We start from the raw sequence: 27310 nt of genomic DNA on the forward strand, positions 1-27310 counted from the left end.
TACTCTTTCAAGAGGGGTCAATTTATTCAATTTTAAAATTGATATGGACATCAAGGATGTTTAAACCAAAATATTTAAGGCGTATAGTTATTTTGGATCAAAATATTCATTTTTAGGGAATAAAGTTTCTTCTTCTTTTTATTTATTTATTTTTTTTTTACAATAAATGGATCAAAACAAGCATTTAGGTATAATAAACAGACTAGAATTTTTTTTTTCTTTTATAAAATATAATTAAATAATTTTCTAATAGTCTCGAGTCAATATAAGATAATATTTATTCAGAATCTTATTTAACTATTAACAACTACTCGAATTCAAAATCTGTAGTAGAACAATACTTCTTTCTACCACCATGATCGCTCAATAAATTCAACAAAATAAGTTATAGTATACGAACTTATAATAGAATTGAATTATGATCCTATTGCAATACTCAAATTCACCTCCCATGGTATTCAATTTGGGATTTCTTGACAATTTGGCATTCCATAAAAGATGAGTTTCTATGGCAAGTCGAAGGACCATTCACAACACATGACAACGGTTTCACTCTAACGAAATTATCGTAACGAATCAAGTTCAATAACATTGTTCACTAGCAACTAGCAAGCACCTACCAAAAGCTCTTGATAATTTTCTTTTTGTGATTTTCTTGCATCTTCGAGATCTAACCTCCGGTTGGAGGATAATGTTAAAATTCATCTTCATTTGATTCAGAGAATCCATGGAGTTGAGCTTCTCTACCATCAATCTATTTTGTTCTTGGAATAGCGTTGACAAAGGCCATTAAACAATATCAACAGGAACCTGCAATTCACCGTAATCTTCGTCAAAAACAACCCAGACCTTGCTTATTTTGGTTTCAAGACTGAATGAGAACTGATTCGACGACGAACTAGTATCATCTTCATCCCCTTCCTTATCGCTTTGTTTACCCGTAGACGAACTCGTTGACATGATGCTGGAGCATTGTTCCAATGCCGAAACGTGATCCATGGTGATTATCTGCACACTTGGATACTCCAGATTCTTGTTCTCCATCACTCGTTTGCACGTTTCGTACAGATCGGCAAGCTCTTTGCTTTGTCGAGAAGCCCTCTTGAGTATGTTGCAGGCCAAAGTTCTGGCCGGCGTCGTCAAATCGAAGAACATGTTGATGAGAATCTCGATGCCTTCGCAGTACATAATGTAAACTTGGAAGCTCTCTTTTAAGGTGTTCGCCATGGCTGCTTGGGCCAAGTTGTCTGCAGGCGGCACGATATCAATCGACGAACAATCCAAGACCCTGTCCATAAACGCCTGACATTTCGGCAACTTACGAAACACCATGTCGACCGACTTCTCCTCGTAACATCCGAACTCCGGGCCATTGAACATAACTGGTTCGAGTTTCCCGGCTTGTGTAATGGCCCAACCCACTCGTTCCTCGAGATACGCCGCGTAGGTACGTAGGAACGAAAACAAGGAGTTGCGGAAACAGTTGGCGGTGGCACTCATTTGGAGATGACCGGAGACGTGAGCGTTACGCAGCTCTCGTTCGAAGCAACGGTTGCCGCCGCGCAAGAGACGGTGGATGAGCGAGAGAGTCTTGAGGGCGACGAGGTGGTCTCGGGTCTTGCAGAGCCGACGTGAAATCCTTTCGGCCAGGAAAGGGATGGATCCCGGAGAGTTGGAGACGAGGAAGAGGATTTCGTGCATGTATTTGTCCTCGATGGGACCGTTATCGTGGCCAGTGGCTCTGAGGACGACGATGTCTATATCGGAGAAGGCTTTGCCGTCGTGGTTGTATATCATGGCCTTGCCGATGGATGCATGGTCCTTCATTGACCCAAGAGCTAGGCGGAGCTTGCTCTTTATGTCTGCCCCCATTTCTTTTTCTTTTATTTCTCCTTTTGATTCATATTAAGCTTGGCAAGAGGCAGATTATATAAAGAGAAAGAACCTGGTTTGTTTGAAAAATATGCAATGAGGAATATATTCTAGATTTTAAAATATAGCTACCCATACAAAAAAGTATATATAATATATATATATACAAAGAAAATAGTGGACCTCTATGTTTTTCAAATGCATGATTTTGTTGCTTTTAATAAACTGCCCCAATGTCAAACATAAATTAAAATATTTATTTTTATTTCAAAATAAAATAATAATAATAATAATACATATTTTATATAAAAAAAACCTAAGGTGATTACAAATATATTTATTCTAAATATTCTAATCATTCAACAATGAATGCTCAATCATCCTATTATAACTGATGGTATTTAAACCCGTAACCTTTAAAAAATAATAATTTATTTACCACTGAAATAAATTGTTCGCGTGATCTGAAAAAATTAATCTTTACTTAAAATATTAAACGAATAAATAGATAAAAACTCGTGATCATGGGCAGAACTTCATTCAATGTCGGAGTGCCCATTAACATCTCAATTTAAAAAAAATCTCAATAAAATTTATATTAAAAACATTAAAAACAAATTTGACACCACTTAAAAAAGAATATTAATATTACTTTGAAAATAATTAACATTCCTAACTATACATTGACACTCACGTCCCGTTCATTTAAAAAAACAAAATTCTATTATATATTTAAATTTTAACATTACAATTTGAATTTTCTGTCTCTATATTTATTCGTGATTCACACCCTCAATATATATATATACACTGTGAGTATAAATTACTTTAAAAATATTATTTATACACTGTGAGTGTAGATTATAAAATCAACATAAAAATGCAAATATAATTTTTTAGTGAATGAATGGTATCTTTTTTCCGAAAAATAAAACGTAAACAAATCTGGAATATTCCCATGCATGCTTCAATGGTTGGCAGTTGGCACACACTAGTTGGGTAGTGTCCAGGATTATCCCCATTTTGTATCTATATTTTTCTTTTAAAAATTAATTTACTGATTTAACTTTTAGTGAATATAATTTTAGTTATGTTTAGTAGGATGGCAATCTAATCCGACGTGATTCTATCCGACCCGATCCGACAAGGTTGATTTTTTTTTTTTTTAAATTTGGTTAGGGTCTGATCGAGTTGGGTGGAGGATAAAAACTGTGACTCGATCATACTCGAGGATAATAATGTAATTTTCTTTAAAAAAAATCTTATTTTTTATCGGGTCTGGACGAGTCGGGTCAGATTTATACTTTGAAAATTCGGGTCATTTCGAATTCGGGTGGATGATATATTCTTTGGGTCGAGTCGGATTCATGTAGAGATACATATTTTCGGATATGGTCAAGTTGACCAAAAACCCAATCCTAACCTAACTTGTTCTCATCCCTATTTATTAGATATATATTTTGATCCAACATCTCTTGTGTTATTTTCTTCGATTAATATGAAATAAGTATGAGGTAATTTTTATTTAAATATAACTTTCAGTCACTTCACATTGAATGTTCATATCCTTTATATATTCATGGTGCTTGGATCATATACCTTAAGGAATAACAATAATTCATTTACTTCCGATGTCGCTTGGTTCATACTTAATGTTATAGATCCTCAAGAAATAATTACAAGTAATAGTATTTATTCTAAAAACTCTCAATCATTTAAAAATAAACGTTTAAATACACTGATAGCCATTGATACCTGATCTTGAAACCTCTAAAATTAATAATCATCTCTCTAACTATTTAGATAATTTTGTTTGTGGTGATTGACGTTACTTTTAAATCTAATTATATATATTATTTGAATACCATCGTTATATTTAGGTAAGTGATATTGACATTTATTTTATCTAGAATTTAAATCACGTGGGTTATGTATCACATCAGTGGACACCATAAAGAACTCACAGAACATTAACGAAGATTTACACCAATTGAATGAAAATGTTGGGCATTGCGCACACCACTAAACCCCCCCCCCCCAAATTGGATTCTCTTCCTTTATTTTTTTTCGAGTGTTGAAATTACAGTGGCTTGGCAGAGAAGGGTCTCCCACTTTCGGGTCTTTTGGATATAAAAGAATAAAATAGGGCGCAACGTCAACGCAGGCCTAAAAGGGTCAGTATTTGGGGGGTGGAAGAAGAATCTCATTCTCTGGAATAGGATTCGAGTGCTTAAAACTCTCCCCCCATTCGCACCATCATATCATATCACAGTTTTTTTTTAAACCAATTTTGACTTTGCAATCAATCATCTTGCACTCAACTTCCATAAGGAAAAAACTAAGGGTGTTCATTCGCTTAAAATGATAGTCGATCGAATCGAATTATCATTAATCGAATTAATCGAATTTTTTTTAACCGTTAATTGAACCAAACTTTTTTTTGAAAATATTAACCGAACCAAATAAATTTCGGTTAATTTTCGAATTAACCGAACTTTTTTAAATTTTTCTAAATTATATAAAAATTGAATGTTTTTTAATTAAAAATAATAATTTACAAATAATTTAAATAATATATAATTATAAAATAAAAATTTTATATAGATTTTTAAATTAATTAATATTGATTTAGGTTTAAAAGTTTTTGGATCTTAAATTATTAATTGGGTTTTAAATAGTTTGGGTTGAGCCCATATGTTATATATAATATATTTAAAATTTAAAATTTAATTTCGGTTAATTATCTAATTTCGAACCAAATTAACCGATAACCGAATTCTAAAAAAATTATTAACTGTTCTCCAATCGAACTAATTTGGTAGCCGACCGAATTAACTAAAATAATTTTGTTCAGTTGATTAATTCGGTTAAAACCGAAAAATGAACACCCTTGTTCATAACTAATCATTTAATATCTAATCTATGACCTCTCCATTCAATACCCATATGTCTAAGGATGGGCACGGGATCACAATCTAACGGGTTTTGACCTAATCGGATTAAATTTTTAAAAAAATGAATTTGGGTTGGGTTAGATCGGGTTTAGGGTGCAAAAACACTCAATTCGACCCGAAAAAAATTTAAATTTACCTTATAAATTTACCTGATCATTTTTGTTGAATAAAAATAATATATATATTTCGGGTGAAGAATATATATTTTCGAGTTAGATCGAGTCGAGTTGACCGAAACCCGACCTGAACCCATACCCATCCCTACATATGCCCATCTCTAACCCAACACAAAATTAGGAGCTAATAACGTTAAACATCTCATAATCATGTTTTAGATCTTAAATTTATCTTCACTTTTAATGAATTTTTAAATTATTAATATCATTTTAATTATGTATTTTTATTAGTCTAGCTTATAACTTCATTGTCAGAGCTTTTGCTATACAACAGTCTCCAATACTTAAGTCGGGGCATAAAATACCAACCAAACAACTTTAATAATAAAAATATTTATTGTTATTCTTTGAAGTTTTGGATTCGAGCAATGTGAATGTAGAGATAAGAATATTCGTTGTCAAATAACTGAAAGTCTTTGAACATATACGACTTTATATTCACCTTAGATTTATAGGGAAAGACATACATGAAAGGAATATTGAAGAAGGAAAAATATTTCAGTTGGTGCATTAAAAATTTTTAGGCAAACTTTATTTACCCAGGAACAAAAAATACAACTGTCAACCCTTTACAATCAGTAATGAAAAAAAAAATACTCCCTTGTACAATATTCAACTCGTTATAAAAAAATTTATTGACAGATTTCGCTCTATCTATGGGTGAGCCTATCAATCTACACCTAATTACCTCCCTAATGTATCGAACAATATCTTCAACCTCCATAGATTTATGCTGAAAAATGCGAAGATTTCTCTCCCTCTACGCATAATAGTAACAGAGTTTCAAGCAATTTTCATGATAATTGTAAAGAGAGACTTGCCCTTGAGACATTTAACAATCCACTTTAGTCCAGCCCCTCACTGCACGCTAGAGATGGCAAACTTGCAACACTCTCGTCCACACAACCTTAGAGAAGGTGCAACCCAAGAAGATATGGTCCCTTGACTCCATTTCATTTCCACAAAAAACATAACCGTGATCCATAATAAGACCAAAGGAGATCAACCTATACCTCGTTGGAAGCCTATTTAAATAACCCGATATTTTTATACTTATATGAAAACTAAATAAATTTATTCATTTTGTGTTGACGTGAATTTTTCTCTCTTCTTTTTATCTCATCGTCTTCTTCATCAAGATTTAAGTCTTTTTATCTATTTTCACTTAGCGTTCAAATTATAATTCTTTTACATATTTTATAGTCATCTTAGACATTGACAAACTCGTCGCATAATTATTCACCACTCTATCGATTTAAAAAAAATTAAAATCTTTTTTTAGAACTCGTAAACTTTTTTGATGAATTAAAACTCATAAACTTGTACACAAAAGATCCATCGTTTTAGAGTTTAAGGGATTTTTCATATTTTTAGGGTTTAGAGTTTTCGCTCAAAATTTTGAAGATGAAAAATATTCTTTCAAGAACACGAACAACATACTTAACGATGCATAACAATTGATCGACATCAATAACTGAAAAATTGAAGATTTTCTATAAAAAAACAAAAGACAATATTCATGTCATCATGACGTTAATGAGTTAATGGTCCAATAAAAAAATCAATTTAAAATATTTAGTGATAAAATTAAAGTTTTTCTTAATTAAATAACTAAAATGAAACAACACCTAAAATTAGTACTACTATACATTAGCCATTTATTTTCCTAAAGCCGACCCAAACCGAAAATTTTACAGTCTCCATCCGATCCGATATGACCTGACCCGAAAATTTTATATCCTCTATCCGAACCCGAACCAGACCTTTTGAGATAAAACCAAACCCGACCCGACCTAAAATAAAATATATATTAAAAAATTTATTTTTATTCAATAAAAATAAGAATTTAATTGAAAAAATAATATATATATAGGGTTATTATTGTAATTATCCCTAAATATATAAGGTAAAATTATATATTTTTCTCGGGTCGGGTCGAGTCGGCTATTTTTCACGATAAACCCGAACCCGACCCGAACTCAACCTCTAAAAAACCCGTCCATAACTTTTTTTTAAAAAAAAAACCTGACCCGATCAGATCTAGTTGAAACTCGTCGGATTCAAGTACAATGCACATCCCTAATTTTTCCCAAATCAAATTATTTTCGGAAACCAAATCTTAGTTGAAATTGCAGTTGACTTTCCCATTTCCTTCCGAATCAAGTTTGTGAAGCAGTTTTCTTTTTATTATTCATTTTTATGGGTAAAATATATAGATATTTATTAAATTATGTTAAAATAATTATTTTAAATATTAAAATTTTAGAAAATATAAAAATGATCATTAAATTTAGAGAAGTATTGCAAAACAATTAATACCGATCATAGAATAATGATAAATTTTAATAAACCTAAAGATCGTTTATAACAGTTCAATAAATTTAATAATGTTTATTAATAATTAATAAAATTTAAATTGTTATTTTATAACCAAGCATAACACAACTTCTGTACGTTATTTTTTTAGGATAAGAAAATATGTTAAGGATTTAGCTTGGATAAATGAACATAGTTTGCAGCCCATTTTTAAAAAGCCCATCAACTGAGCTAAAGACTGTGGCCTGTCCAAACCTTTGCAAGAGTTGCCCTTAAAGCGGAGTTAAAGGTTAGCTGTCATTGTACAACTATAATTAAATTCTAAATTTGTAGAGTTTAAAATATAACTCTAATTAGAGTGAGTAAAACTCGAATCGACTCAAAAAATCAATTTTTCGATTCGATTCGACTCGAATTGAGTTCGAGTTACAATTTCATAAACTCGACTCGAAAAAATTTCAAGTTCAAATCGAGTTGTAAAATATAACTCGAATAACTCAAAAATTTTAGTAATTAGTAGATTTATTATTAAGTTTGAGTCGAGTCATTAGACTTTGTATGATATATTTATATCAAATATGAAAAAAAAAATGAAGAAACATATTTGTATTGTATGTATGGTTTATAGAAAGTCACTTAAATTGGAACCAAATAATATTATAATATTATAAATATTCACAATTAAATTTAAATAGAAACTCGAAAAATCGACTCGATTCGAAAAAATTTGAAGTCAACTCCGAGTTGTAAAATAGGAGTCGTCAACTCGAAATTTTTGACTCGATTTGACTCGACTCGATCAAACTCTCATCCCTAACTTTAACGTTATATTAGTTTATAATTATTTAATTCTTTAAAAATATTCTACATATGGAATTTCACATAGATTATATCATTTATTATTAATTTAATTAAAAAATCAAAGTATCATGTATAACTTTTTGTTCAAGATTTTATAAATACCTGTGAAATAAATTAATCAAGAATTTAAACTCTATAAAAATATTATATAAAAGAAAAATAATATTAAAACAAATCTAAAATAATATATTCAAATTATTTAGAATAGAGTCGAGAAATCCAATTGAAAGTCGGAATCAATTATAGGTTTGGCATGGCTGGCATTGGTGGGGTACTCCGAGATCATAACGGCGTCTGCCTTGCCCGGTTCTCCAAATTCATAGGAGAGTCGGACCCGATTAGCGCGGAATTTGCCGCCATCTTGGAAGTGGGCGAGATAATGTCAACAGCAGTGGAGGTACGTTGAGTCAGACAGCCTTTCTGCGGTAAATTACATTCAAAATCTGAGTTCTTTGTTAGTTTCTTGAAAGGTGCCGTACTCAAGGTTAAGGAATGGTGGACCAATGTTTTCTATGGGATTGACTTTGGATCATTTTATTTGTTGCCTAGGCTGTTGCTTGACTTGTTTCTGAATTGGTGCGCGTCGTTTCTTCGGTTTTTCTCTAGGGGTGGTCCGTCGTTTGTTAGTTTTTGCTTGGTTCGTGTTGCCGTAGTAGCATGATCGGCTATAGTTCTGTGTTTATGGTATCGGTTGTAACTTATTTCCATCCTAAGGACACTCTTTTTCCTCCATTTAGGAGTAGGGAGGTTTTTTAATGAGGTCATTGGGATGGTTCTTTGTGTTTTCATTAATACAAAGTATCCATTATTTTCAAAAAAAAAAAAAAAAAAATCTGAGTTCTTGCCCTGCGCACCTTGTTGAGTTAATAACTTCTACGTTATAATTGGGTCATTAAATTTCTACATAGAGAGAGGAACACTGTTGCTCATAATCTAGCTAAAGAAGGAATTAGTCGTGTCGAAGCTTTGTTGTGGTTAAAAGCTAATGAGTCAAGGGTAGCGTCCTAACGGAATGATCGGTGAGGAAAATGATTGAACAAGACAGATCGTTTGTGCAATGTAGGATTGTGTTATTTTGCACGGAAGGAGTTTGGCCGAGGATATCGTGTAGTCAAAATGAAGAACAATATTAGGCATCATTCGCACTGCTTTGTCTTGCTACTAATGGTTGAATATCATTTTATCAATGTTTTGGTTATCAACATCTGGTTTAAACTGCTGTTAGAATATTTAAGTGTGCAGGTTCCAGTATTTGTATGGCGTCACTAGATAGGTATTGAAGTTTTGATGTCACCACGCTATTGTTTGGGTGTTGTGCTACGAATTGATGTCTGATGTTATTGATGGTGTGCTAGAATATCGTGTATTGAAGTTTGCAATTAATTGATGTTATTGATGGTGCTGTGCTACAAGAGGATTTTTTAGCTCCAGACTACAGTATTTCTCTTTCATTGATATGGTGTTTGGCAGTCCATCTGGGTGGCTGTCGGTTCTAATCTGTTATGTTGGATTTTTATATTGAATTGAGCGTTGGTTGAAAGATGAATTTCGCAGGTTACCAGATTTTACCCTCGAGTATTTGTACTAGTATTCACCGACTTTAGAAGTTAGACAATCTGGTTCAACTAGCTCCTGTTACTGCTGTTATAGACACCCATATCTTACATGGAAAACTCTTACGGGAGAAGTTACATGTAGAAGAATAGAAGAATAATATAAAAGGAGTCATCATTGAAAACCTAATCCTTAGTAGATATTTATAGGGATAGATACTTGATTACAAAGGAAAACTAAATAAAGTATAAATCTAATTTAATGAAGTTTTCTATTTTTAATCAAATTGAGATTCTTATTTTTCCAAACTTAAATATTAATTAGTTTGTGTCACTTTGAATTTGAGTCAAACTCTAATAAATCTCTATCTTGAGATGAATTCTGAAAGTGCAAAGGTTTCGAGACAAAACATCTAAATTCGATGAGGCACTCAAACTCAACAAAAACAATTCCACTTCAACGAACAAGTTCTCCACCTTGAGAACATATTTTCCATTTCTTCCACGAAATCATTTAGAGGGGTATTCTTCAATAATGATTGCCAATTGAATCCAAAGTTTGCCGAAACTTGGATTTAGTCTTCACACCGGTAAAGAAATCATAAGTGCTAACTTCGCTTATAACTTGTTCACTACAAGCAATATCATGCACAACACTATTCCGATCATCAATGGAAATTATATATTTTCCGTTATACTCATGAAACTAAATTTTCTTCTTCTCGAATCTGTTATTCCTACATAATTGGACTTTCTTTTTCTTCTCAAATCTGTTATGTCCACGAAATAGAACCTTTTCTGCTCCTAAAACCGTTATGACTACAGTTGTCTTGTTCAACACAAAATCCTCCTTTACCATGAACGAAAAAAAAATTGTTCATCTTCTATAATAGTTAAACCCTGCAAAATTTAAAACTTGGTAGTTTTCCTATGCACTTCCATCAAAATAACATAGCTCTTGTAAATTTACATACCTCTATCTTGCATAATTTGAATATGGTGTTGGGATCCAACAATGACTTCTCATACCTAGAAGATCTCATTATTGTGATCGATCAAACAACTCAGACGCTCTGATATCAATTTTTTATAATATTAGAATGATTATCGGCAAACAAATAAATACGATCAAAAACAAAGAACACCAAGAATTTACGTGGAAACTCCTTTTGGAAAAAAATCACTTGCAGAAGAGGAGAAAATTCACTAATGTCAAAAGAATAAGAATACAAGAGGAGCCACATGGACAACCTAATCTCTAACATTAACCCTTAGTATATATTTTTAGGAATAGATACTTGATTACAAAGGAAAACTAAATAAAATAGAAATCTAGTTATCTACTTTTAATCAAACTAAAATTCTTACTTTTCTAAATTTAAATATAATTAATTTGTGTCCCTTTGAATTCGAGTAAAACTCTAACAACTGCAGTGTCTGCTTCGGGTTTTATGGCCTGGTCTCTTATGGTCGTATTGGTTACTGTGTAGTTATCTGAGAGCATGATCGTAGAGTGCTGGTTAGTCGTATTCAGCTGGTATTTGGTCCTAGAATCTGATTATTGTGGTTCATTGGTGTGGCGTTTCCATGCTTAAATATGTTTGAGTGGAGCCGGATGCAGGTGAATTATGCCATGTTTAGGTGCTGCCACAACATGTGTGCATCATCGGATGAAGTGATTCAAGGGCAGAAACTGGTGAGAAAGTCGATCGTGTGCAGAATCGGTGTTCAAAGGGCCTGGATTTGATGCTTGTTTTTGTACACCAGTATGATCGCATATTTTAAAGGAGTGGGGTAGAAAATTGTAGCACTTCTGGAAATTCATAATTTAAAATCCAAAGCGTAAGTTGGTTTGGAAGTATCCAAACGCTCAAGTAGTTAGTAGGAGAAGTCTGTTCCAAACAGCTTGTGTGGTTAAATCTTGCAGTTGTTTGCTGTCTTTGTCCCTGTACTTTTGTGTCATTGACTGGGGTGTTAATTGGTATAGCTTGGCTAGGTAAAAACAAAAGTTTTGAGTTGCCCCCGAGAGCCGTTATAAGATACTTGGACAATTATATTTGTGTTAATACAAATCATTTAAATTCAAACAATAGAAAATGTCAGAATAATTAAGAATTTTAAATTCATAATCAGTCGGACTTTTGCTTCATTGTTAACACTTTTAAAACCAAATTTCATTTGTCCCGTGCTCCACCTCATCATAATATAATTGAGACGTCAATCCAAATCTCGCATTAAATTATACATGTATATAATATACTTGGACAATTATCTTTTTAAAGTGAATTTGGATGGAAATTTAACGTTAGTCGAGTGGTTCAAGGCATTTGTGGGGCACCATTATCTTGAGTGTCACCAAGTAACCTTAGATTTGCCTTTTGGAGTGCTTTTATGTTTTATCACAGCCTCAAAAGTCAAACGTTTCTAGTGTCCCCCCACTTTTTCAAATGATTGAATATTCTAATCAAACAATTACATTATTTAATTAGGTGTCATCACCAAGTAACCTTACATTTTTTGATTTGTTTAGTTTTATAGTATTATTAGTTAATTTGTTGATATTATTTGATTGGGTTTTAATATGATTGACATACTTATTATAACATTTAGAAGGATATATATTCAAATATAATTAAATATATGTCATCTTTCAATTTATGAGTGGGATAAAATCTATGTGATTTAAATATTGTTTTTAAAATTTCATGCTTAGTAATCATAAATTGATAAACATCAAATTTTGAAAGAAAAAAATAAGCAAAAGTTTGCAATCATGAATTCGGCCAAATGTCAAAACAAAGGAGAATGTGACTAGGCGCGTAAACATAGCACCACTCGAATCGTATAAGTATATACCCTTCGAATCCTCTTAGGTGGGCTCCCTATTTTAAAATTGTCAATCAATATTATAATTTTGAATATCAAAAACGTATTTCGGAAGATATATATATATATATATACACACAAAAGCTTTCGAATTTTGAACTTCGAAGAGGGCCCATGTTATTAGGAGAATGCACACTGAATTTTTTTGTATGTTTTCCCTATTATCTTTCGTAATAGGCAATGATTTTATTAGTGACGGAACTTGGTGATAGAGTTTGGAGGGATCAGTTTAAAACTTTCAAAATATTTGAAATTTAAATTGAAATTTTTAAATTTTTTGAAGGGTTTAGTTAACATTTTTTTCCAAAAAATTGGGATCTAACTATAACAATTAAAATTTTGATAGGCTTAATGAGAAATTTTAAAATTTATGGGAGTGGATTTAATAACGAACACTAAAATTTTTTAAAGTTTAATATGATTTTTTAAAAATTTAAAGGGATTTAAATTAAATTTTTAAAAATTGTAAGGGTCTAAATTATAATTTCTTAAATTGGGGCATGTCCCCCGTTTGTATCTCTTTAGTTCCACCATCAAATCTTATTCATGATTGTGTAGAAAATTGTGACTTTTTTAAAATATTATTACTTCCGTTCCATATTTTTATCCATTTTAATTTTTAAAATTGTCTCATTTAAAATGTCATCTTAAAAAAAGTCAACCTTAAAACAATATTTATATTTATTTTTTTTAGCTTTTTATGTCTTATCTTTTTACACTTATCAAAACAAATTTATCAATCTTTTTTAAGGATAATTTTGTCATTTTCTTCATTTTATATAATAACATATGGTCAAACTTATCTCCTAAAACTTTGTATTTAGTCAAACATAAGAAACAAATCATGAGACTGAAGAAGTATATTAGGATGATTTTCCAATAAATTTGTGTTAATATTATCCACAATTGGTGTAAAGCTCTTTTTTAATCTAAATTTTTTCCTTAAAAGAATTAATATCTAAAATAATATTTTTATTTATTTTTTGGATTAATATCTTTTGTGTACGTTGATTAAATATGTTTTATGTCAAATGTGTCTTTAAAGATGTTTCATGTTAAACATGTATTTGACAGCGTATGATTAAAAGCTTTTATAAATGGAGATCTAGATCTGTTAAATATTTTAATCCTCATATCGTGAATGAAATAAATTCGATTTAGAAGACCATTTTTATTATGAGTTTTTGTAAATCTGATCCAAATTATTTAGTTAATGAGTCAAATACCAATAGTTATATAAATTTTTTTACCACTTTGCATATGCTCATTTTTATTTAATTTTATTAATTCGGTTAATAAAATAAATAAAAACTAAAGTATACAGTAAAAAATATAGATATATAAAGATTTAATATTACTTATCTTTTTTCTAATTAATGACTATGAAGTTTAAAGATTAAATTAACAATTAATCTTTCTAGTATCACACGTCATTGAAAATAACATAAGATGAAGATTCAATGATCAAATTATAATAAATAAATAATATAAGTGACTGAAATGTAATTTATAAATAGTTGGGAGCAATATAGTGATCGTAATTAAAAAATTAAAACAGAAGTGACCAGTATGGTAATTGGACCTTAAAAATCTAGCAGAATCCTTTTTAGGATTGTTGGGACGACAGTTGCCGTGTGATGAGTAGGCTATCATTGCTTTCCGTCTAATACAAGATCCGTTTATGGAGACGTCATCCCTCGGCCGAATAGCTGATCGCCACGTCAAAAGAATAAAGGCATTACCCTTTTGATACTTGTCCACGTGGCTGACGGTGACGACAACAGTCTGTTAACTCATCACCCCCAGATAATCAGGTTAGAATTTTGATGAAAATGAGGCAGCCACCTAAGTTATTACATTTTGGACATCTCTCAAGCATCTTGCACTGCTGTCCCTTACATATATATTATTATTCGTATTGTCCTTTTGTTGCGTACAGATTTTATTTCATCCATCATTTCATTTTGGATCCTTGTTTTCAATACGGGTACCATGTAATAATTTATATATTTATTATATTCAGTAGCCACTTTGAAAATCAAAATTTTATATATTTATTATGAGATGATTGCATTTAGTCAAATATTATTACGCCAAATAAAATGGGTCCACGAGATCAAAATTGACTAGGGTTATTTATATCTCTAATATATTACAATAATCGGATGAAAAAGTTAGCTATACTTTTTAAAATAAACGAAACATATACATGGTAATTATTTGATATAATTGTAGTAAATTATTTCACTCTACGAATAAGAGTTTAAAATAAAACAAAGGGTAAATTATATCGGTCCTCACTTAATTTTACTCTATCTCTTATTTTGCTCACCGTACTTTCAGTTTTTCTATTTTGCTCACTAAACTTTACAATCGAATCCGACCTCCATTTGGTCGGAACTTGCTTCGAAGTCCACGAATTTGAGATTGAAAGTGAGGAAACCGAAACGTTTCATTCCAAATTCACGGGTTTTGAGATATTTTTCGGTAAAACAACCACCAGATTCACACTCAGGGGGTCAAGACGAACCGACCCATGAAATTTGGGATCGAACAACATCATGTACGACTGCGGAAAAGTGGCCGGAATGAAAATAATGTGGTGGTCGACAGAGAGAAAATGAAGAAGATAATGAAAAAGGGTAAATTACATCATGAGTCACTAAACTTTACTCTCTCTCATATTTTACTCACCAAAACGACGTCGTTTTGATTCCTGTGCTGCGGTCGTTAAATAGTTAACGACATAGTGAGCAAAATGATTTAATCTATAAAGTTAAGAGAGCAAAATAGAAAAATTGAAAGTACAATGAGCAAAATAGGAGAGATAGTATAGTTCATTGAGGAACGATGTAATTTACCCAAAAATAAATGAAACACATGCCCATTTTTTTTCAATTCAATTGGTATTGAAAAATATATGGCTTATTTTTTAAATAATATATATATATATATATTAAGTTTAATATTTTAATTTTACTTGAAATAAGTTATATTAATTCTATTAAAAATATATTCAATAAATCTAAAATTTTAAATCATAACATATATATATATATATATATATATATATATATATATATATATTCTACTTGAAACGTTTTCCCAATTTAACAAACCAATTAAACACGGTTCAAGTTTTTTTTAATTAAAAACCCCAATAGTATATTCTTGATGAACTTTTGTAATAGACATTTAACAGATATGAATGGGATTAATTAATTAAACTTTTGCAGCCGAAATTTCTAACATGGCTTAGTTCATCAACAATCATGCATCAAGCTTAAAAATACTCATTCATGCATGTACAATTTTACCCCTTTGTTTTTATTTATTATCATTATTTTGACCTGTTGATCAATTAATTTAGATTAAATATTATAAAGTAACAACCCTTTCCATTCAATTGCTCTATACACAACATCAAGTTTAAATATTTGATTTTACGTAATAAATCGATATCTTATCTCATTATATTATTAATCATTTTGCTTTTGTTTTGTAGTATACGAGAAAAAAAGAATAAATATGATTGTAATTTTCTTTTTAATTTTCAAAAAATATTGAAAAAGTGTCGATCCATCCAATCTTGAATCTACCTCCCATAGAGCAGTGTGAAATAGAGCAACAGGGAGTGGAGCCCGCTATTGAATACGTTTCTTCAAATTCATTTCCCTTTCTTTTTAATTCTCATTATTTCTCAATCCTTCTCTTCTTGTTTTACTCTCTCTCTCTCTCTCTCTCTCTTCCTCAATTCATTTCTGTTGTATTCTTTGGTTTTATTTATTTATTTCTGAAAAAGAAAAAAATATCCTTGCTTTCTGGGTAGAGAAAAGGGAAATCGTTATGCTTGGGATTGGGTCAGAGGTCATCACACCCAAATCTTTGTTTTTGGGATTACTTTAACAGTAAGTATTTGTATTTCCGATTCTTTGTTTCCATATCTATTGCCTTAATCTTTGGGTTCATTGAGTTGATTTTGGTTTGACTTGATTATCTTTATTTTTTCCCGTTTTATATTGTTTGTTCAGCTCTACTATGGTAGCTTTGTTTTTTTTCTTTTCGGAAAACATTTAAAACAGTGTCCAGTTTTTTTTTTTTTAATTCAGAAGGTGATTTTTTTTTGTGATCTTATACATTTTCCAGATCACCTGGCTTTGAAAATCATATTTTTTCTTTTGTTGAAGTTTACAGTTCGGTTTTGGATGTTGGTATCATCGTTTTCTTCTTGTTATGGTGTAAATATATTTATCGACATTTTTATTCTACATGAAATTGCAGTGTATTGTCACTGTTTCCAATGAACAATGTTTGATCTATGTTCACTGTTTACTTTTTTTTTTCATTGTATTTGATAGTTTTAGAAACATCAATAATTTCAGGTTTTGGACTCTGATTTCCTTTTGACATAATTTTTTTCCTGATTGTAAACATGGATTTAGTGTATGATCGTCTCAATTCTTTGGTAGTTTATTAACTTGTTTTTCTCCTGAATTTCTGGGAGTTTATGCCAACGCCATATGTTCCTTTTGATCAATATAATATGAAGGATTCCTTGTGTTCATAGCATAAATACTTCTAAAGGGGAGAAATACTCTTTGAAATTCCTGATTCATTTGGGATACTTTTGAAACCTATGTAGAATTGCAGGTTTACTTGTGAAGACTGATATAGGAATTAATGCCGTTTTTTGTTTGTCTCTGTGAACACGGAAACACACACATAATTCGAGCATGACACAACATGGATACAATGACAGATATTGTAGGACATAATAATAAGGATTATTTTTTATGCAATCATATACAATGAAATTGTAAAATTTATGCTTTTCATAGAAATATTAACATGCAGTTAACTCTTTTTTTTAATTCAAAACTAGTAAGCTGATTATTTAATGTTTGAAAAAAAGACTTCATTTAAAAATCTCTTTGAGAGATAATTTTAACCTTTGTAAGTAAGTGAATCTCAGAGCCTTACCGAAGTGTTTGGTTGGCTCGATAAGATGATCTTAATGTCTAGATGGAATTCATTGATTTAGAACAATTTACATTATTTTGCACAACAAACTTATCTCCCCTTCTTATCCAATAGGTGATTGAATTTGCTGGAGTTATTATCTCATTAGATGTGTAGCATGTGTCATTACTGTTGTGCTGAACTTTCGAATTCCAGTGAGGACAAGAGGAAACCAGAGAACGGTAATGTTTTAATCACTTGTACTGGAGACCCAATTCGGCCGTGTAAATTATTTTGGGAGAGGCAAGGAAGAGAATTTGTAAAGCGTGATGGTAGTACTCTGTATTCAACACCATTGATCAGTCCAGCTTCTTCATTGTCTAGCTGTGATCGTTCATATTCTAGCTGCAGTTAGTATCCATCTATTTATTATTTGTTAATTTAGCTCTATCCCATTTTGAGATAACTGTTTTAAATTTTTTATTCTATTCCATCAGGTGATTTTTCAGTTGATATAAACTCATATGATCGGTAGGTGCCCTTCTTTTTTAATCTATTATGGTGCTGTTATACTACTAGTCCTTATTAATTGGAGACCTGTGATTCTATATGTGTGACCGTTAATATAAATACACACACATGGACTTATTTATATTTGATATTTCTCAGGGTTGAGGGTGAGCAAGAGTTTGGTTCAAAAATTAGTCATGGAGAGCTCCATTATCTGCCAAATGGACGAAACCTGAGCTCAGAAGGCCCTGGGGAGAGAGTTGATAGCTCGAGTATCATAACAGAAAGCAACTCGAGGGATGAGAAAAATAGCAATGATATGGACATAGTTAGATATGGTGAGAAAACAGACACTAGTACTGAGCTAGCAGCAAAAGAAATCGGAAATTCTCCTAGATCCTTTGTCAAAAAAAGTGGAGTTCCTCAATTTATTAATGGTGAAACAGATAGTCAAATTTGGGAACCTCCGGAACCTGAAGATCCAGAGGATGACTTGGAGAATACACTTGCTTATGATGATGACGATGAATGTGGAGATGGCATCAAATGGGGAAAACCAAGTTCCTTGAGTCATACAGATGTGGGCAATGAACTCTACAGGTTTAAAGAGGAAAAACAAAGGGCAGTGAGAGAGGTGATAAATGGGAAGTTCAAAGCTATTGTCAGTCAACTTCTTAAATCTGTGGGTGTTGCCTGTTCTGTGAATGACAATGATGGTTGGGTGGACGTAGTTACTTCTTTATCTTTGGAAGCAGCTCTTTTTTTGAAACATGATCCTATTGACGGCAGTGCAATGGGCCCAGACGGATGTGTGAAATTGAAATGCATTGCAACCGGTTCTCGCAGTCAAAGGTGATATGATTTCAATATACTGTTTAAAATTATATTGCACCTAGTTATGGATATTTATTCAATAATTAATTTAGATTTTACATGGAAGAGACAAATAGGTTTTTTGTTTCACTTTTTACTTCTCTTTTTAAGATTGAAAGGTGACCATACTGTGCTTTTCTGAAGCATCTTCTTTGGATAGTTCTTATAAATGTGTATTATCTGCATAAAATTTAATTCATTGGGAGAGTATTGTTTATTTTTCCTTAAAGTGGTAGCATGTAAGAGCTTAACACACTTTTTAAAAATTTAATTAGTTGAATGAACATGTTAGAGCATGTGTGAAGATCAAAATCTCTCGTGCTTTATTTGAAACACCTTATTATAATAGAAAATTAATGTTATTTCTGTTATAGGATTCATTTCTTGAACCTAAAAATTAACCCTTCTTTGCAGCCAATTAATCAAGGGCTTGGTCTTCAAAAAACATGCTGCTCATAAGCACATGCAAACTAAGTTCAAGAATCCTAGGATGTTATTAATTCAGGGAGCCCTTGGTCAGTCCTCAAGTGGGTTGTCTTCATTAAGTTCACTAGATGAGGTACCATGGAAAAAATAATTCTAATTTATGTAATGCAGAAGTTTTCTACTCTGTTTCTGATCATTGACCCTTAAAAACAGGAAAAAGGTCATATGAAAGCTCTAAGGGAGATGATAGATATGTGCCATCCAAATGTGATATTGGTGGAGAAATCTGTTTCACGTGATTTTCAGGAGTGTATTCTTTCCAAAGGAATCACACTGGTGTTTGATATGAAGCTACATCGTCTCAAGAGAGTTGCATGCTGTACTGGCTCACCAATAATACCGTCTGATCAATTGATTAATCAAAACCAAAAGCAGAATGACTCCTATAAGCAGTGTGATTCCTTTCATATTGAAAAGTTCGTTGAAGAACATGCTTCCACTGGTGAAGGGGGAAAACGATCAAGTAAAACATTAATGTTTCTCGAGGGCTGTCCTAAACGTCTTTGTTGCACTGTAAGCTGACTTATTCTTCTATTTCTTTCTTTTTTGATTCTGTTTCCCCAATAGTCATGATGCACCAATATGTTACATACAAACACATTTTAAAATTGAAGTTTCTTTATGGGTAAGTTACACTTTAGCAATTTATAGTTGTTTATGTATAGCTTTGTTATGGGGATTTTACTTTTGAGTGATGCTTGGTTGTCTTCCACTTGGTTTCTTTGCAACATTAATTTTTATCCTCCTGTTTCTCAAAAATAACTTGTGATTGATATCTGGTCTTGAGATATTTGACCTGATGCTATCTGCCAGATAACAAGCTTCTTCTTCATTCGCTTCTTTTCTGGTATATCTATGGCATATTCCCGTATGTGTCCTTGTTAACTTGATATCACGATGTTGCAGATTTTGCTGAAAGGAAGTCATTCTGAAGAACTGAAAAAGCTTAAGTGTATTGTTCAGTATGCTGTTGGCATGGCGCATCATTTAATCCTTGAGACTTCCTTCCTTATCGATCAGAAGGCAATGTTCTCTACAATTCCTTTAACTGGAAAAGCAGACGTGTTGCCAACAGATCAGGAATCCCATACCTTAGAAATTTGTAGTACAAGTGTTCCTTGTCTTGATGACTCTACATCTGAAATTGGTTCAAATGAAATTGACATCCCCATCTCTAATGGATACCATGAAGAAGGTTACCATCTAAATGATGATCAAATTTTGAATTCAGGATTAGACAGCAGTTCTGCTTTATCTTTGGAGCCATATAATCCAGTCATTTTCTCTGGTTTGTCATCTATTTCTGCCTCTCTGAAGAAAGTAATTGGGAACAATTTTCCTCTTGCATCCACTGCTCCTTATCGGTCATTTTCTTCATATTTTGGGTTAAATGAGGAGGAACCAAAGCTCACAGAAGCAGTTCCCATGATGAAAAGTTTAGAGGTCTCAGAGCAATTTGATGCGGAATCTAAATGCGGTCATGATGAAGAGAAATCCCTTGATGATGGACAACCTCAATCTTTTCCAGCTTCCTCTGAAGCCCCGATTCAGTTGAATACTAGTGGAGATAATGATGAAGAGAAAACACAAAATAAGGAGAACATCAATGCTATGTTGGATTCACAAAGTATTTTGGTTCTTATGTCTAGCCGAAATGTTTTAAAGGGCACTATGTGTAAGGAAAGCCATTTTAGTCATATAATGTTCTACAGGAATTTTGATGTTCCTCTTGGGAATTTCCTTCGAGATAGTTTACTCAATCAGGTCTCTGGAATTTCTTTTCAGAGTTTTCTCTCTTTTATTTTACTTGTGCAATTTTCTCCAGTATGCGATTCTTGATGAGTCATGGTACTGTTGAGTTTTCCAGTCCCACTTATAGCTTTTTCGTTTTGCAGAGAAGGCAATGTACTATATGTGGTGAACTCCCGGAAGCTCACTTCTACTATTATGCACATCATAATAAGCAGCTAACAATACAAGTTAAACGGCTTCCAAAGCATTTACCTGGGGAAGCTGAGAGTAAACTCTGGATGTGGAGTCGCTGCGTCAAGTGCCAAACTGGGAATGGAATGTCAAAATCTACAAAAAGAGTTCTAATGTCAGCTTCTGCTCGTGGTCTCTCATTTGGAAAGTTCTTGGAGCTCAGCTTTTCCGAACACTATTCCTCCTACAGATTATCCAGCTGTGGTCATTCTCTGCATAAGGACTTTCTTTATTTCTTTGGGTATGGATTACTCTTTCCATTTCCATTTAATAATAATAAACTACTTTCAAATGTATTATTGAAACAGAAAATTGTCCTTTGTGTTTGCGATTTGGGCTTTTTATGTTTTATGGTAACATATTGTTATTTTTAAATGTTTGTGACAATACCTATTACCTAGGAGTCGGAGAGGTTTATAGTTTCTTATTCTCAGAGACTTGTTTTCCTTAGATTTCTTGTTATGTTAATGTAACTGCAGGTTAGGCCCTATGGTTGCAATGTTTAGTTATTCTACAGTTATCACTTATACTGTGTCCATGCCTCCACAACGACTAGAGTTTAGCAGATCAATTAAACCATATTGGCTAGAGGAAGAATTCGAAAATGTATGTGTCTATTCTGTTCTCACTGTGCTTTGATTTATGATATGATATTTATTCTGTTGTAAAACACATTTTCTGTGCCCTCACCAACACTCACGCATGCTAACATGTTTGAATTTGCGTTGATATTTTCGTTAGGTTTACACAAAGGGGAAGCTAATGTTCGGAGAGGTTGCATCCTTTTTGGATCACATAAGATCTCAGTTTGTGGGCTCAACTTTAAACCTTAATGGTTCCTTAAAAGCATTCTCTGATGTTGAAGAGATGCTGAAGCTGGAAGCTTCTGAATTTGAGGTTGGTTTATCTTCTTGTTTCTGAAATATTGTTGGGCTTTATTGATTTTTCTTTTTATTCATCAATCACCCACAAGCAACTATTTTTCATGTTCAATACTGTGTGAGATACTGTCATCTCTATTACGAGTGTGTGCTTTTGTTTGTTTCCCTGTTTCAGCAGATTGTTATCACCAGTGAAACTTGATTATACCATAATTTTCAATGTATATTATATTTAATCAACAAAAGAAATTGTTGCTCTGCCATGTAGTTCAAAATTCCAATAACCATTTTAATTGATTTTTTTAGCTGCAGTGTTTAGTTGAGCTAACGTGTCTCTAATTCACATATATCATTGGAAAAATTGCAGCTAAGCATTCAGAATGCTGTTGCAAAAAATGAGAATGGAAACTTGGGTCCTCAAAAACTCCTCAACTTGAACAGAGTAAGGTGGGACCTTTTAGCATCATTCATTTGGGATCGACGCCTGCATTCTCTTTTGTTGCCTGATCCCACAGTATTAGTCACTGGTTCCAACAACAAAGCAGTGCCGGAGCAACCAAAGTTGCATACGGATAGTACTGACGGAGAGGACAATGGTGGAGAAAATCAACATTTGTTACCTGCAAATACTGGTTATCCGAAAGCTTATTCCGATCCATTTGTTGAAAGAAATGAGTTTTCTGGTGATGAATTATCTTCAAACGTCCCTGTTAAAAAATCTGAAGGATGTGACAGCACACACGACAGTTCCACAGATGATGAAAACATTGAAAAGCCAATAGTGGGTTTTGTGTTCCCTATGGAATCATCCAAGCTAGAGTCCATTGTGGCACCTAATATTTCTGTTAGTCCCAATTTTGGCAATGAAAATTATCAGGCAGGGAATGCACCTATACCAGGTCATTTACAAGTAGATAGAACAATCCCAATATCTAAAGATCTTGACTACAATGATTCTATAATTGATGCAAGTCGGGATTGTGGATCTCCATGTTCATTACTATCCAGTTTAGAAAACATAAATGGATGGTTCTGGATGCCTTCTTCTGAAATCAGACAAATATATATGAAGGATATTCTAAGAGGAAATGTCCCCAAGTTTGAATCTGTCAGTAGTTACACTCCATCACAAATACCCACAGGCTATCAGTTAATCAGGGATGAAGCATCAAGACTACACATACCTCTAGGAACCAATGATTATATAGTGTCAGATTATGAAGGTGAACTCTCAAGTATAATTGCTTGTGCATTAGCATTGCTGAAAGATATGCCTGCTGTAACAGAAGTGCCTAATGAGGAAGGGAGGAGAGATAAACTAATTGAAAGTTTACATAGCCTAAGTCGAGCTCCTACTGTAACATCCCTGCAATGGTCGTCCCCTGGTTCATCTGATTCCGACTCTGCCTCTAGCCTGAGCATTTCTTCAGAAGAGTCACGCTTCTCTAGTTTTGATGGGTTGAACTTGTTGGATTCTCTAGTTCCTCCTGATGCTTATAACATCGAGATTTCTCTAGGGTTTTCAAAATCACTTGGGAAGGGTAAATACTCGGTGTTTTGTTTATATGCTAACCAGTTCCGTGATCTTCGAGAGCGGTGCTGCCCTTCAGAACTTGATTACATTTCTTCTCTTAGCCGTTGCAAAAATTGGGATGCCAAAGGAGGGAAGAGCAAGTCCTTTTTTTCTAAAACACTTGATGACAGGTTTATTATAAAGGAAATCAAGAAAGCAGAATATGAATCATTCGAGAAGTTTGGTTTACATTATTTCAAGTACATGAATCAATCATTCGATTCTGGAAGCCAAACATGCCTTTCTAAAGTTTTTGGGATTTATCAGGTTTGCTATAATTTTCTTTTATAGTTTTTAAAATATGTAATCACTCCATTCTTTGCTCATTTTCTTGAAAATTTGAACATTTTTCAGGTGATAGTAAGACAGCCTAAAACAGGGAAAGAGTTGTCGAGACATGATCTTATGGTGATGGAGAATCTTGCCTTTGGTAGAAATCTTACTCGACTATATGATCTTAAAGGGGCCTTACATGCTCGATTCAGTTCAGCTGCTGAGGGATCTGGAGATGTTCTATTGGATCAGAACTTCGTCAATGACATGAATTCCTCTCCATTATATGTTAGTAATCAAGCCAAGCGTATCTTGCAACGGGCTGTATGGAATGACACAACTTTCCTCAATGTGAGCTTTAACATCTTTCTTTTGAATAGTTTTCAAAACTTTCCTTTAACCCTCTCACGGCGACATCCCAAACTGAACCCCATATATAGATGTATATATATCATCTGTAGGTTACATTTCTCTAATTTAGAGTGAGACATAGACTGAGTTGTGTTCTTGTGCTTTCATTTGCAGTCGATCAATGTAATGGATTACTCTTTACTTGTTGGGGTGGATATGCAGCGACAGGAGCTTGTATGTGGGATTATCGATTATCTAAGGCAGTATACTTGGGACAAACAACTCGAAACATGGGTCAAGTCTTCATTGGTTGTTCCTAAGAATCTATTGCCGACCGTGATTTCTCCGAAGGAATATAAGAAAAGGTTCAGAAAGTTCATGTCAACTTACTTTCTGAGTGTCCCCGACCATTGGTGTTCACAGGGATCCCCCGACCCTTGTCAACTTTGTGGCACTTAGGATGATGCCCTTTTCTCAAACCAAGTCCCTAAATGGTACTGCTTCCTACTTGTATTCTTTGTTCCCCATTTTCCTTGAATCATTCCTCATTCTTCATACGATCAGTTGAAAATTGCTGTGTATATATATGTTGTATATTCAACCCCCCATTATCATGCAATTTTTAGCAAATTTCTGGGGATAGTTTCAGTTACCATTCATCTTATTATGTTCATAAATTTGTATTTCTGAGTGGAACCTGTAAAGAGAGATGTCGATGTGGAATCAATGAAAAGTTTCAGCTACCCGTTTGTCTTCCCGGTGCCTTGTGAAAGAATTATTTCAAATGACGATTTCCATCATTTTTAAATAGTAGTTGAAGCCAATCACACTTGTTCCCTCCCTCTTATTTTTTATTTTTATTTTTGAAATGAGGGCCTCATTAAAAATCCCTTCTAAGCCTACAAGGAGAAAAGAGTATCTACATAAATTTCATTACTAAATAAAAAACTAAGCTAGTACATCGTTTCGAATAATCTCGAAATAAACCGAGTCAAAATACATAGCATTACCAGTAGAGATGCACAGAAGCCGGATTTCAATCCGATCCGGATCGGATAAAAACCGATCCGGTTTTTTCTCCCAACCCAAAAAACCGGATTTTAAAAAAACCGGTTCGGATCCTAACCGGTTTGGAGGGTCGGATGGTGTAACCGGTTTCGGTTTGCAAAAAACCGGTTTTTTAAAAAAAACCGGATTTTTTCGGATAAAAAACCGGTTTTTTATCCGGATAAAAAACCGGTTTTTTATCCTGTTTGAAAAAACCGGTTTTTTAACCGGTTTGAAAAAAACCGGTTTTTAATCCGGTAAAAAAATCGGTCGTTCAATTTTTTCTCAAACCGGTTATACTATCCGGTTTTTAAATATCCGATCCGGTTTTAAAAAAAAACCGATTTTTCCAAAATCCGGTTTCGGATATTTTTTACCCAAAATCGAATATTCGGATTTTTTGTGCACCTCTAATTACCAGTACTAATAGCTCATTTTGCAAGATTATGAGCAATAATATTACAATCATGTACAATATAATGAAAACTAAACCCATTAGAAACATACAACACTTGATGCGTCTCAGATAAATGGATCCCGATCGTCGAAATGTCTTTAGTATAACGATGAAGCTTATTGACCAGTAGCTGGGAATCAGTCTCAATCATCACATTCTATCATCCACAATCCCTGGCCAAATGAATACCTGCGATAATTGCATATGTTTCAGCTAGCCCTGCTTCCACACATCCTAGAGAAGTCGAGGCGATTCCACCTAAGACCCCACTATTTGAGTACCAGGCAATGACTCCTATAGCTGCCATTCGATTTCGTGGGTCAAAGGCACCATCAACATTCACCTTCACTACACCGTGCAGAGGAGGCTTCTAGCGTGTCAGATTTAATCCAAGAACAATCCCATCATGAGCGCTTGGAACATAGTGAGGATCCGTCTGAGAATTCTGAGCTTGGACAAATTCTGCCCAAAGTGACTTCTCATTCGCCAATAACCCAAGGTGAATGAATAATACCATCATGTATCATTGCATTACGTCCATTACAAATATTCCAAAAAAGCATTATGAACCATACAAAATTTCAAGATCAAGAGCAGAAAAGAATGTCTCAAGCCATTTTAAGGGAGATATTAACTGACTAAATAAAAAGGAACATGTCAACCCAACTATTATGAAGGTTTTTTGGTCGTACGAGCAATCACGAAGAAGGTGCACCACTGTTTCCATATCTCTGTTACACATAGGGCATAAACCCGTCCCTATACTTACAGTCAGAAGGCGGGAACCAACCGGGAGCCCTCCACGCGCCATCCTCCAAGCAAATAACCTGACCTTAGGAAGTGTTCGAAGCTTGGTAATGATTCGAATTTGTCTCTATATCCAGATCGAACCGAATAAATCCCAGAATCATGATCGCCCCAAATAATAATATCCTCCGAGCAAGGAGCTATCACCGTTGATAAAATGAGCTCAACATCCGAGGTCGTAAAAGTCGAATGCACCTTCGTCTCATCCCACCTAGGTTGTCCTTTATACATAAATTGAAAGCCACATAATCTGTCTATTAGAAGTGATATAATCACCTGTTAGGTTAACCAACGTGGAAACACCCCGCTTATTTGTCACCAGGTTGAGCTTACTATCCGTCCCTATCCTCCAATAAAACGCTCCATTAAATGCTTGAATTGCCTTGTGTATTCCTTTCCATTCAGAAGAGCTTTTATCTCCAATAGGAGCATTTAAAAGATCCCCATTTGGAAAATATTTTGTTCTAAGCACACGGGATAGAAAACAATTTT

The 27310-nt window shown here is 33.3% G+C and overlaps 2 protein-coding genes across 3 annotated transcripts; one reads left to right on the forward strand and one right to left on the reverse strand.

Annotated features, from left to right (window-relative positions):
- Window positions 1-369: 369 nt before the first annotated feature.
- On the reverse strand, window positions 370-1900 carry LOC120199051 (putative clathrin assembly protein At1g33340). The gene has a single exon (XM_039200257.1). The coding sequence runs from the start codon at window positions 1870-1872 to the stop codon at window positions 790-792; it is 1083 nt and encodes a 360-aa protein (XP_039056188.1). The 5' UTR covers window positions 1873-1900; the 3' UTR covers window positions 370-789.
- Window positions 1901-17712: 15812 nt separating this feature from the next.
- On the forward strand, window positions 17713-25204 carry LOC120199052 (putative 1-phosphatidylinositol-3-phosphate 5-kinase FAB1D). 2 transcript variants are annotated; one of them, XM_039200259.1, is made up of 13 exons: window positions 17713-17987; window positions 18075-18108; window positions 18247-18425; window positions 18534-18939; window positions 19375-19519; window positions 19600-19959; window positions 20353-21210; window positions 21342-21670; window positions 21909-22035; window positions 22171-22326; window positions 22678-24150; window positions 24238-24507; window positions 24682-25204. In XM_039200259.1, the coding sequence occupies exons 1-13, from the start codon at window positions 17747-17749 to the stop codon at window positions 24964-24966; spliced, it is 4863 nt and encodes a 1620-aa protein (XP_039056190.1). In that variant the 5' UTR covers window positions 17713-17746; the 3' UTR covers window positions 24967-25204. The 2 variants fall into 2 exon arrangements, with proteins under 2 accessions (XP_039056190.1, XP_039056189.1); XM_039200258.1 differs by having other exon boundaries at window positions 18247-18939.
- The last annotated feature ends 2106 nt before the right edge of the window (window positions 25205-27310 follow it).

The sequence above is a fragment of the Hibiscus syriacus genome, unplaced genomic scaffold (assembly GCF_006381635.1).
Source record: "Hibiscus syriacus cultivar Baekdansim isolate YM2019G1 unplaced genomic scaffold, ASM638163v2 tig00005294_pilon, whole genome shotgun sequence".
In the NCBI taxonomy this organism is placed as follows: domain Eukaryota; kingdom Viridiplantae; phylum Streptophyta; class Magnoliopsida; order Malvales; family Malvaceae; genus Hibiscus; species Hibiscus syriacus.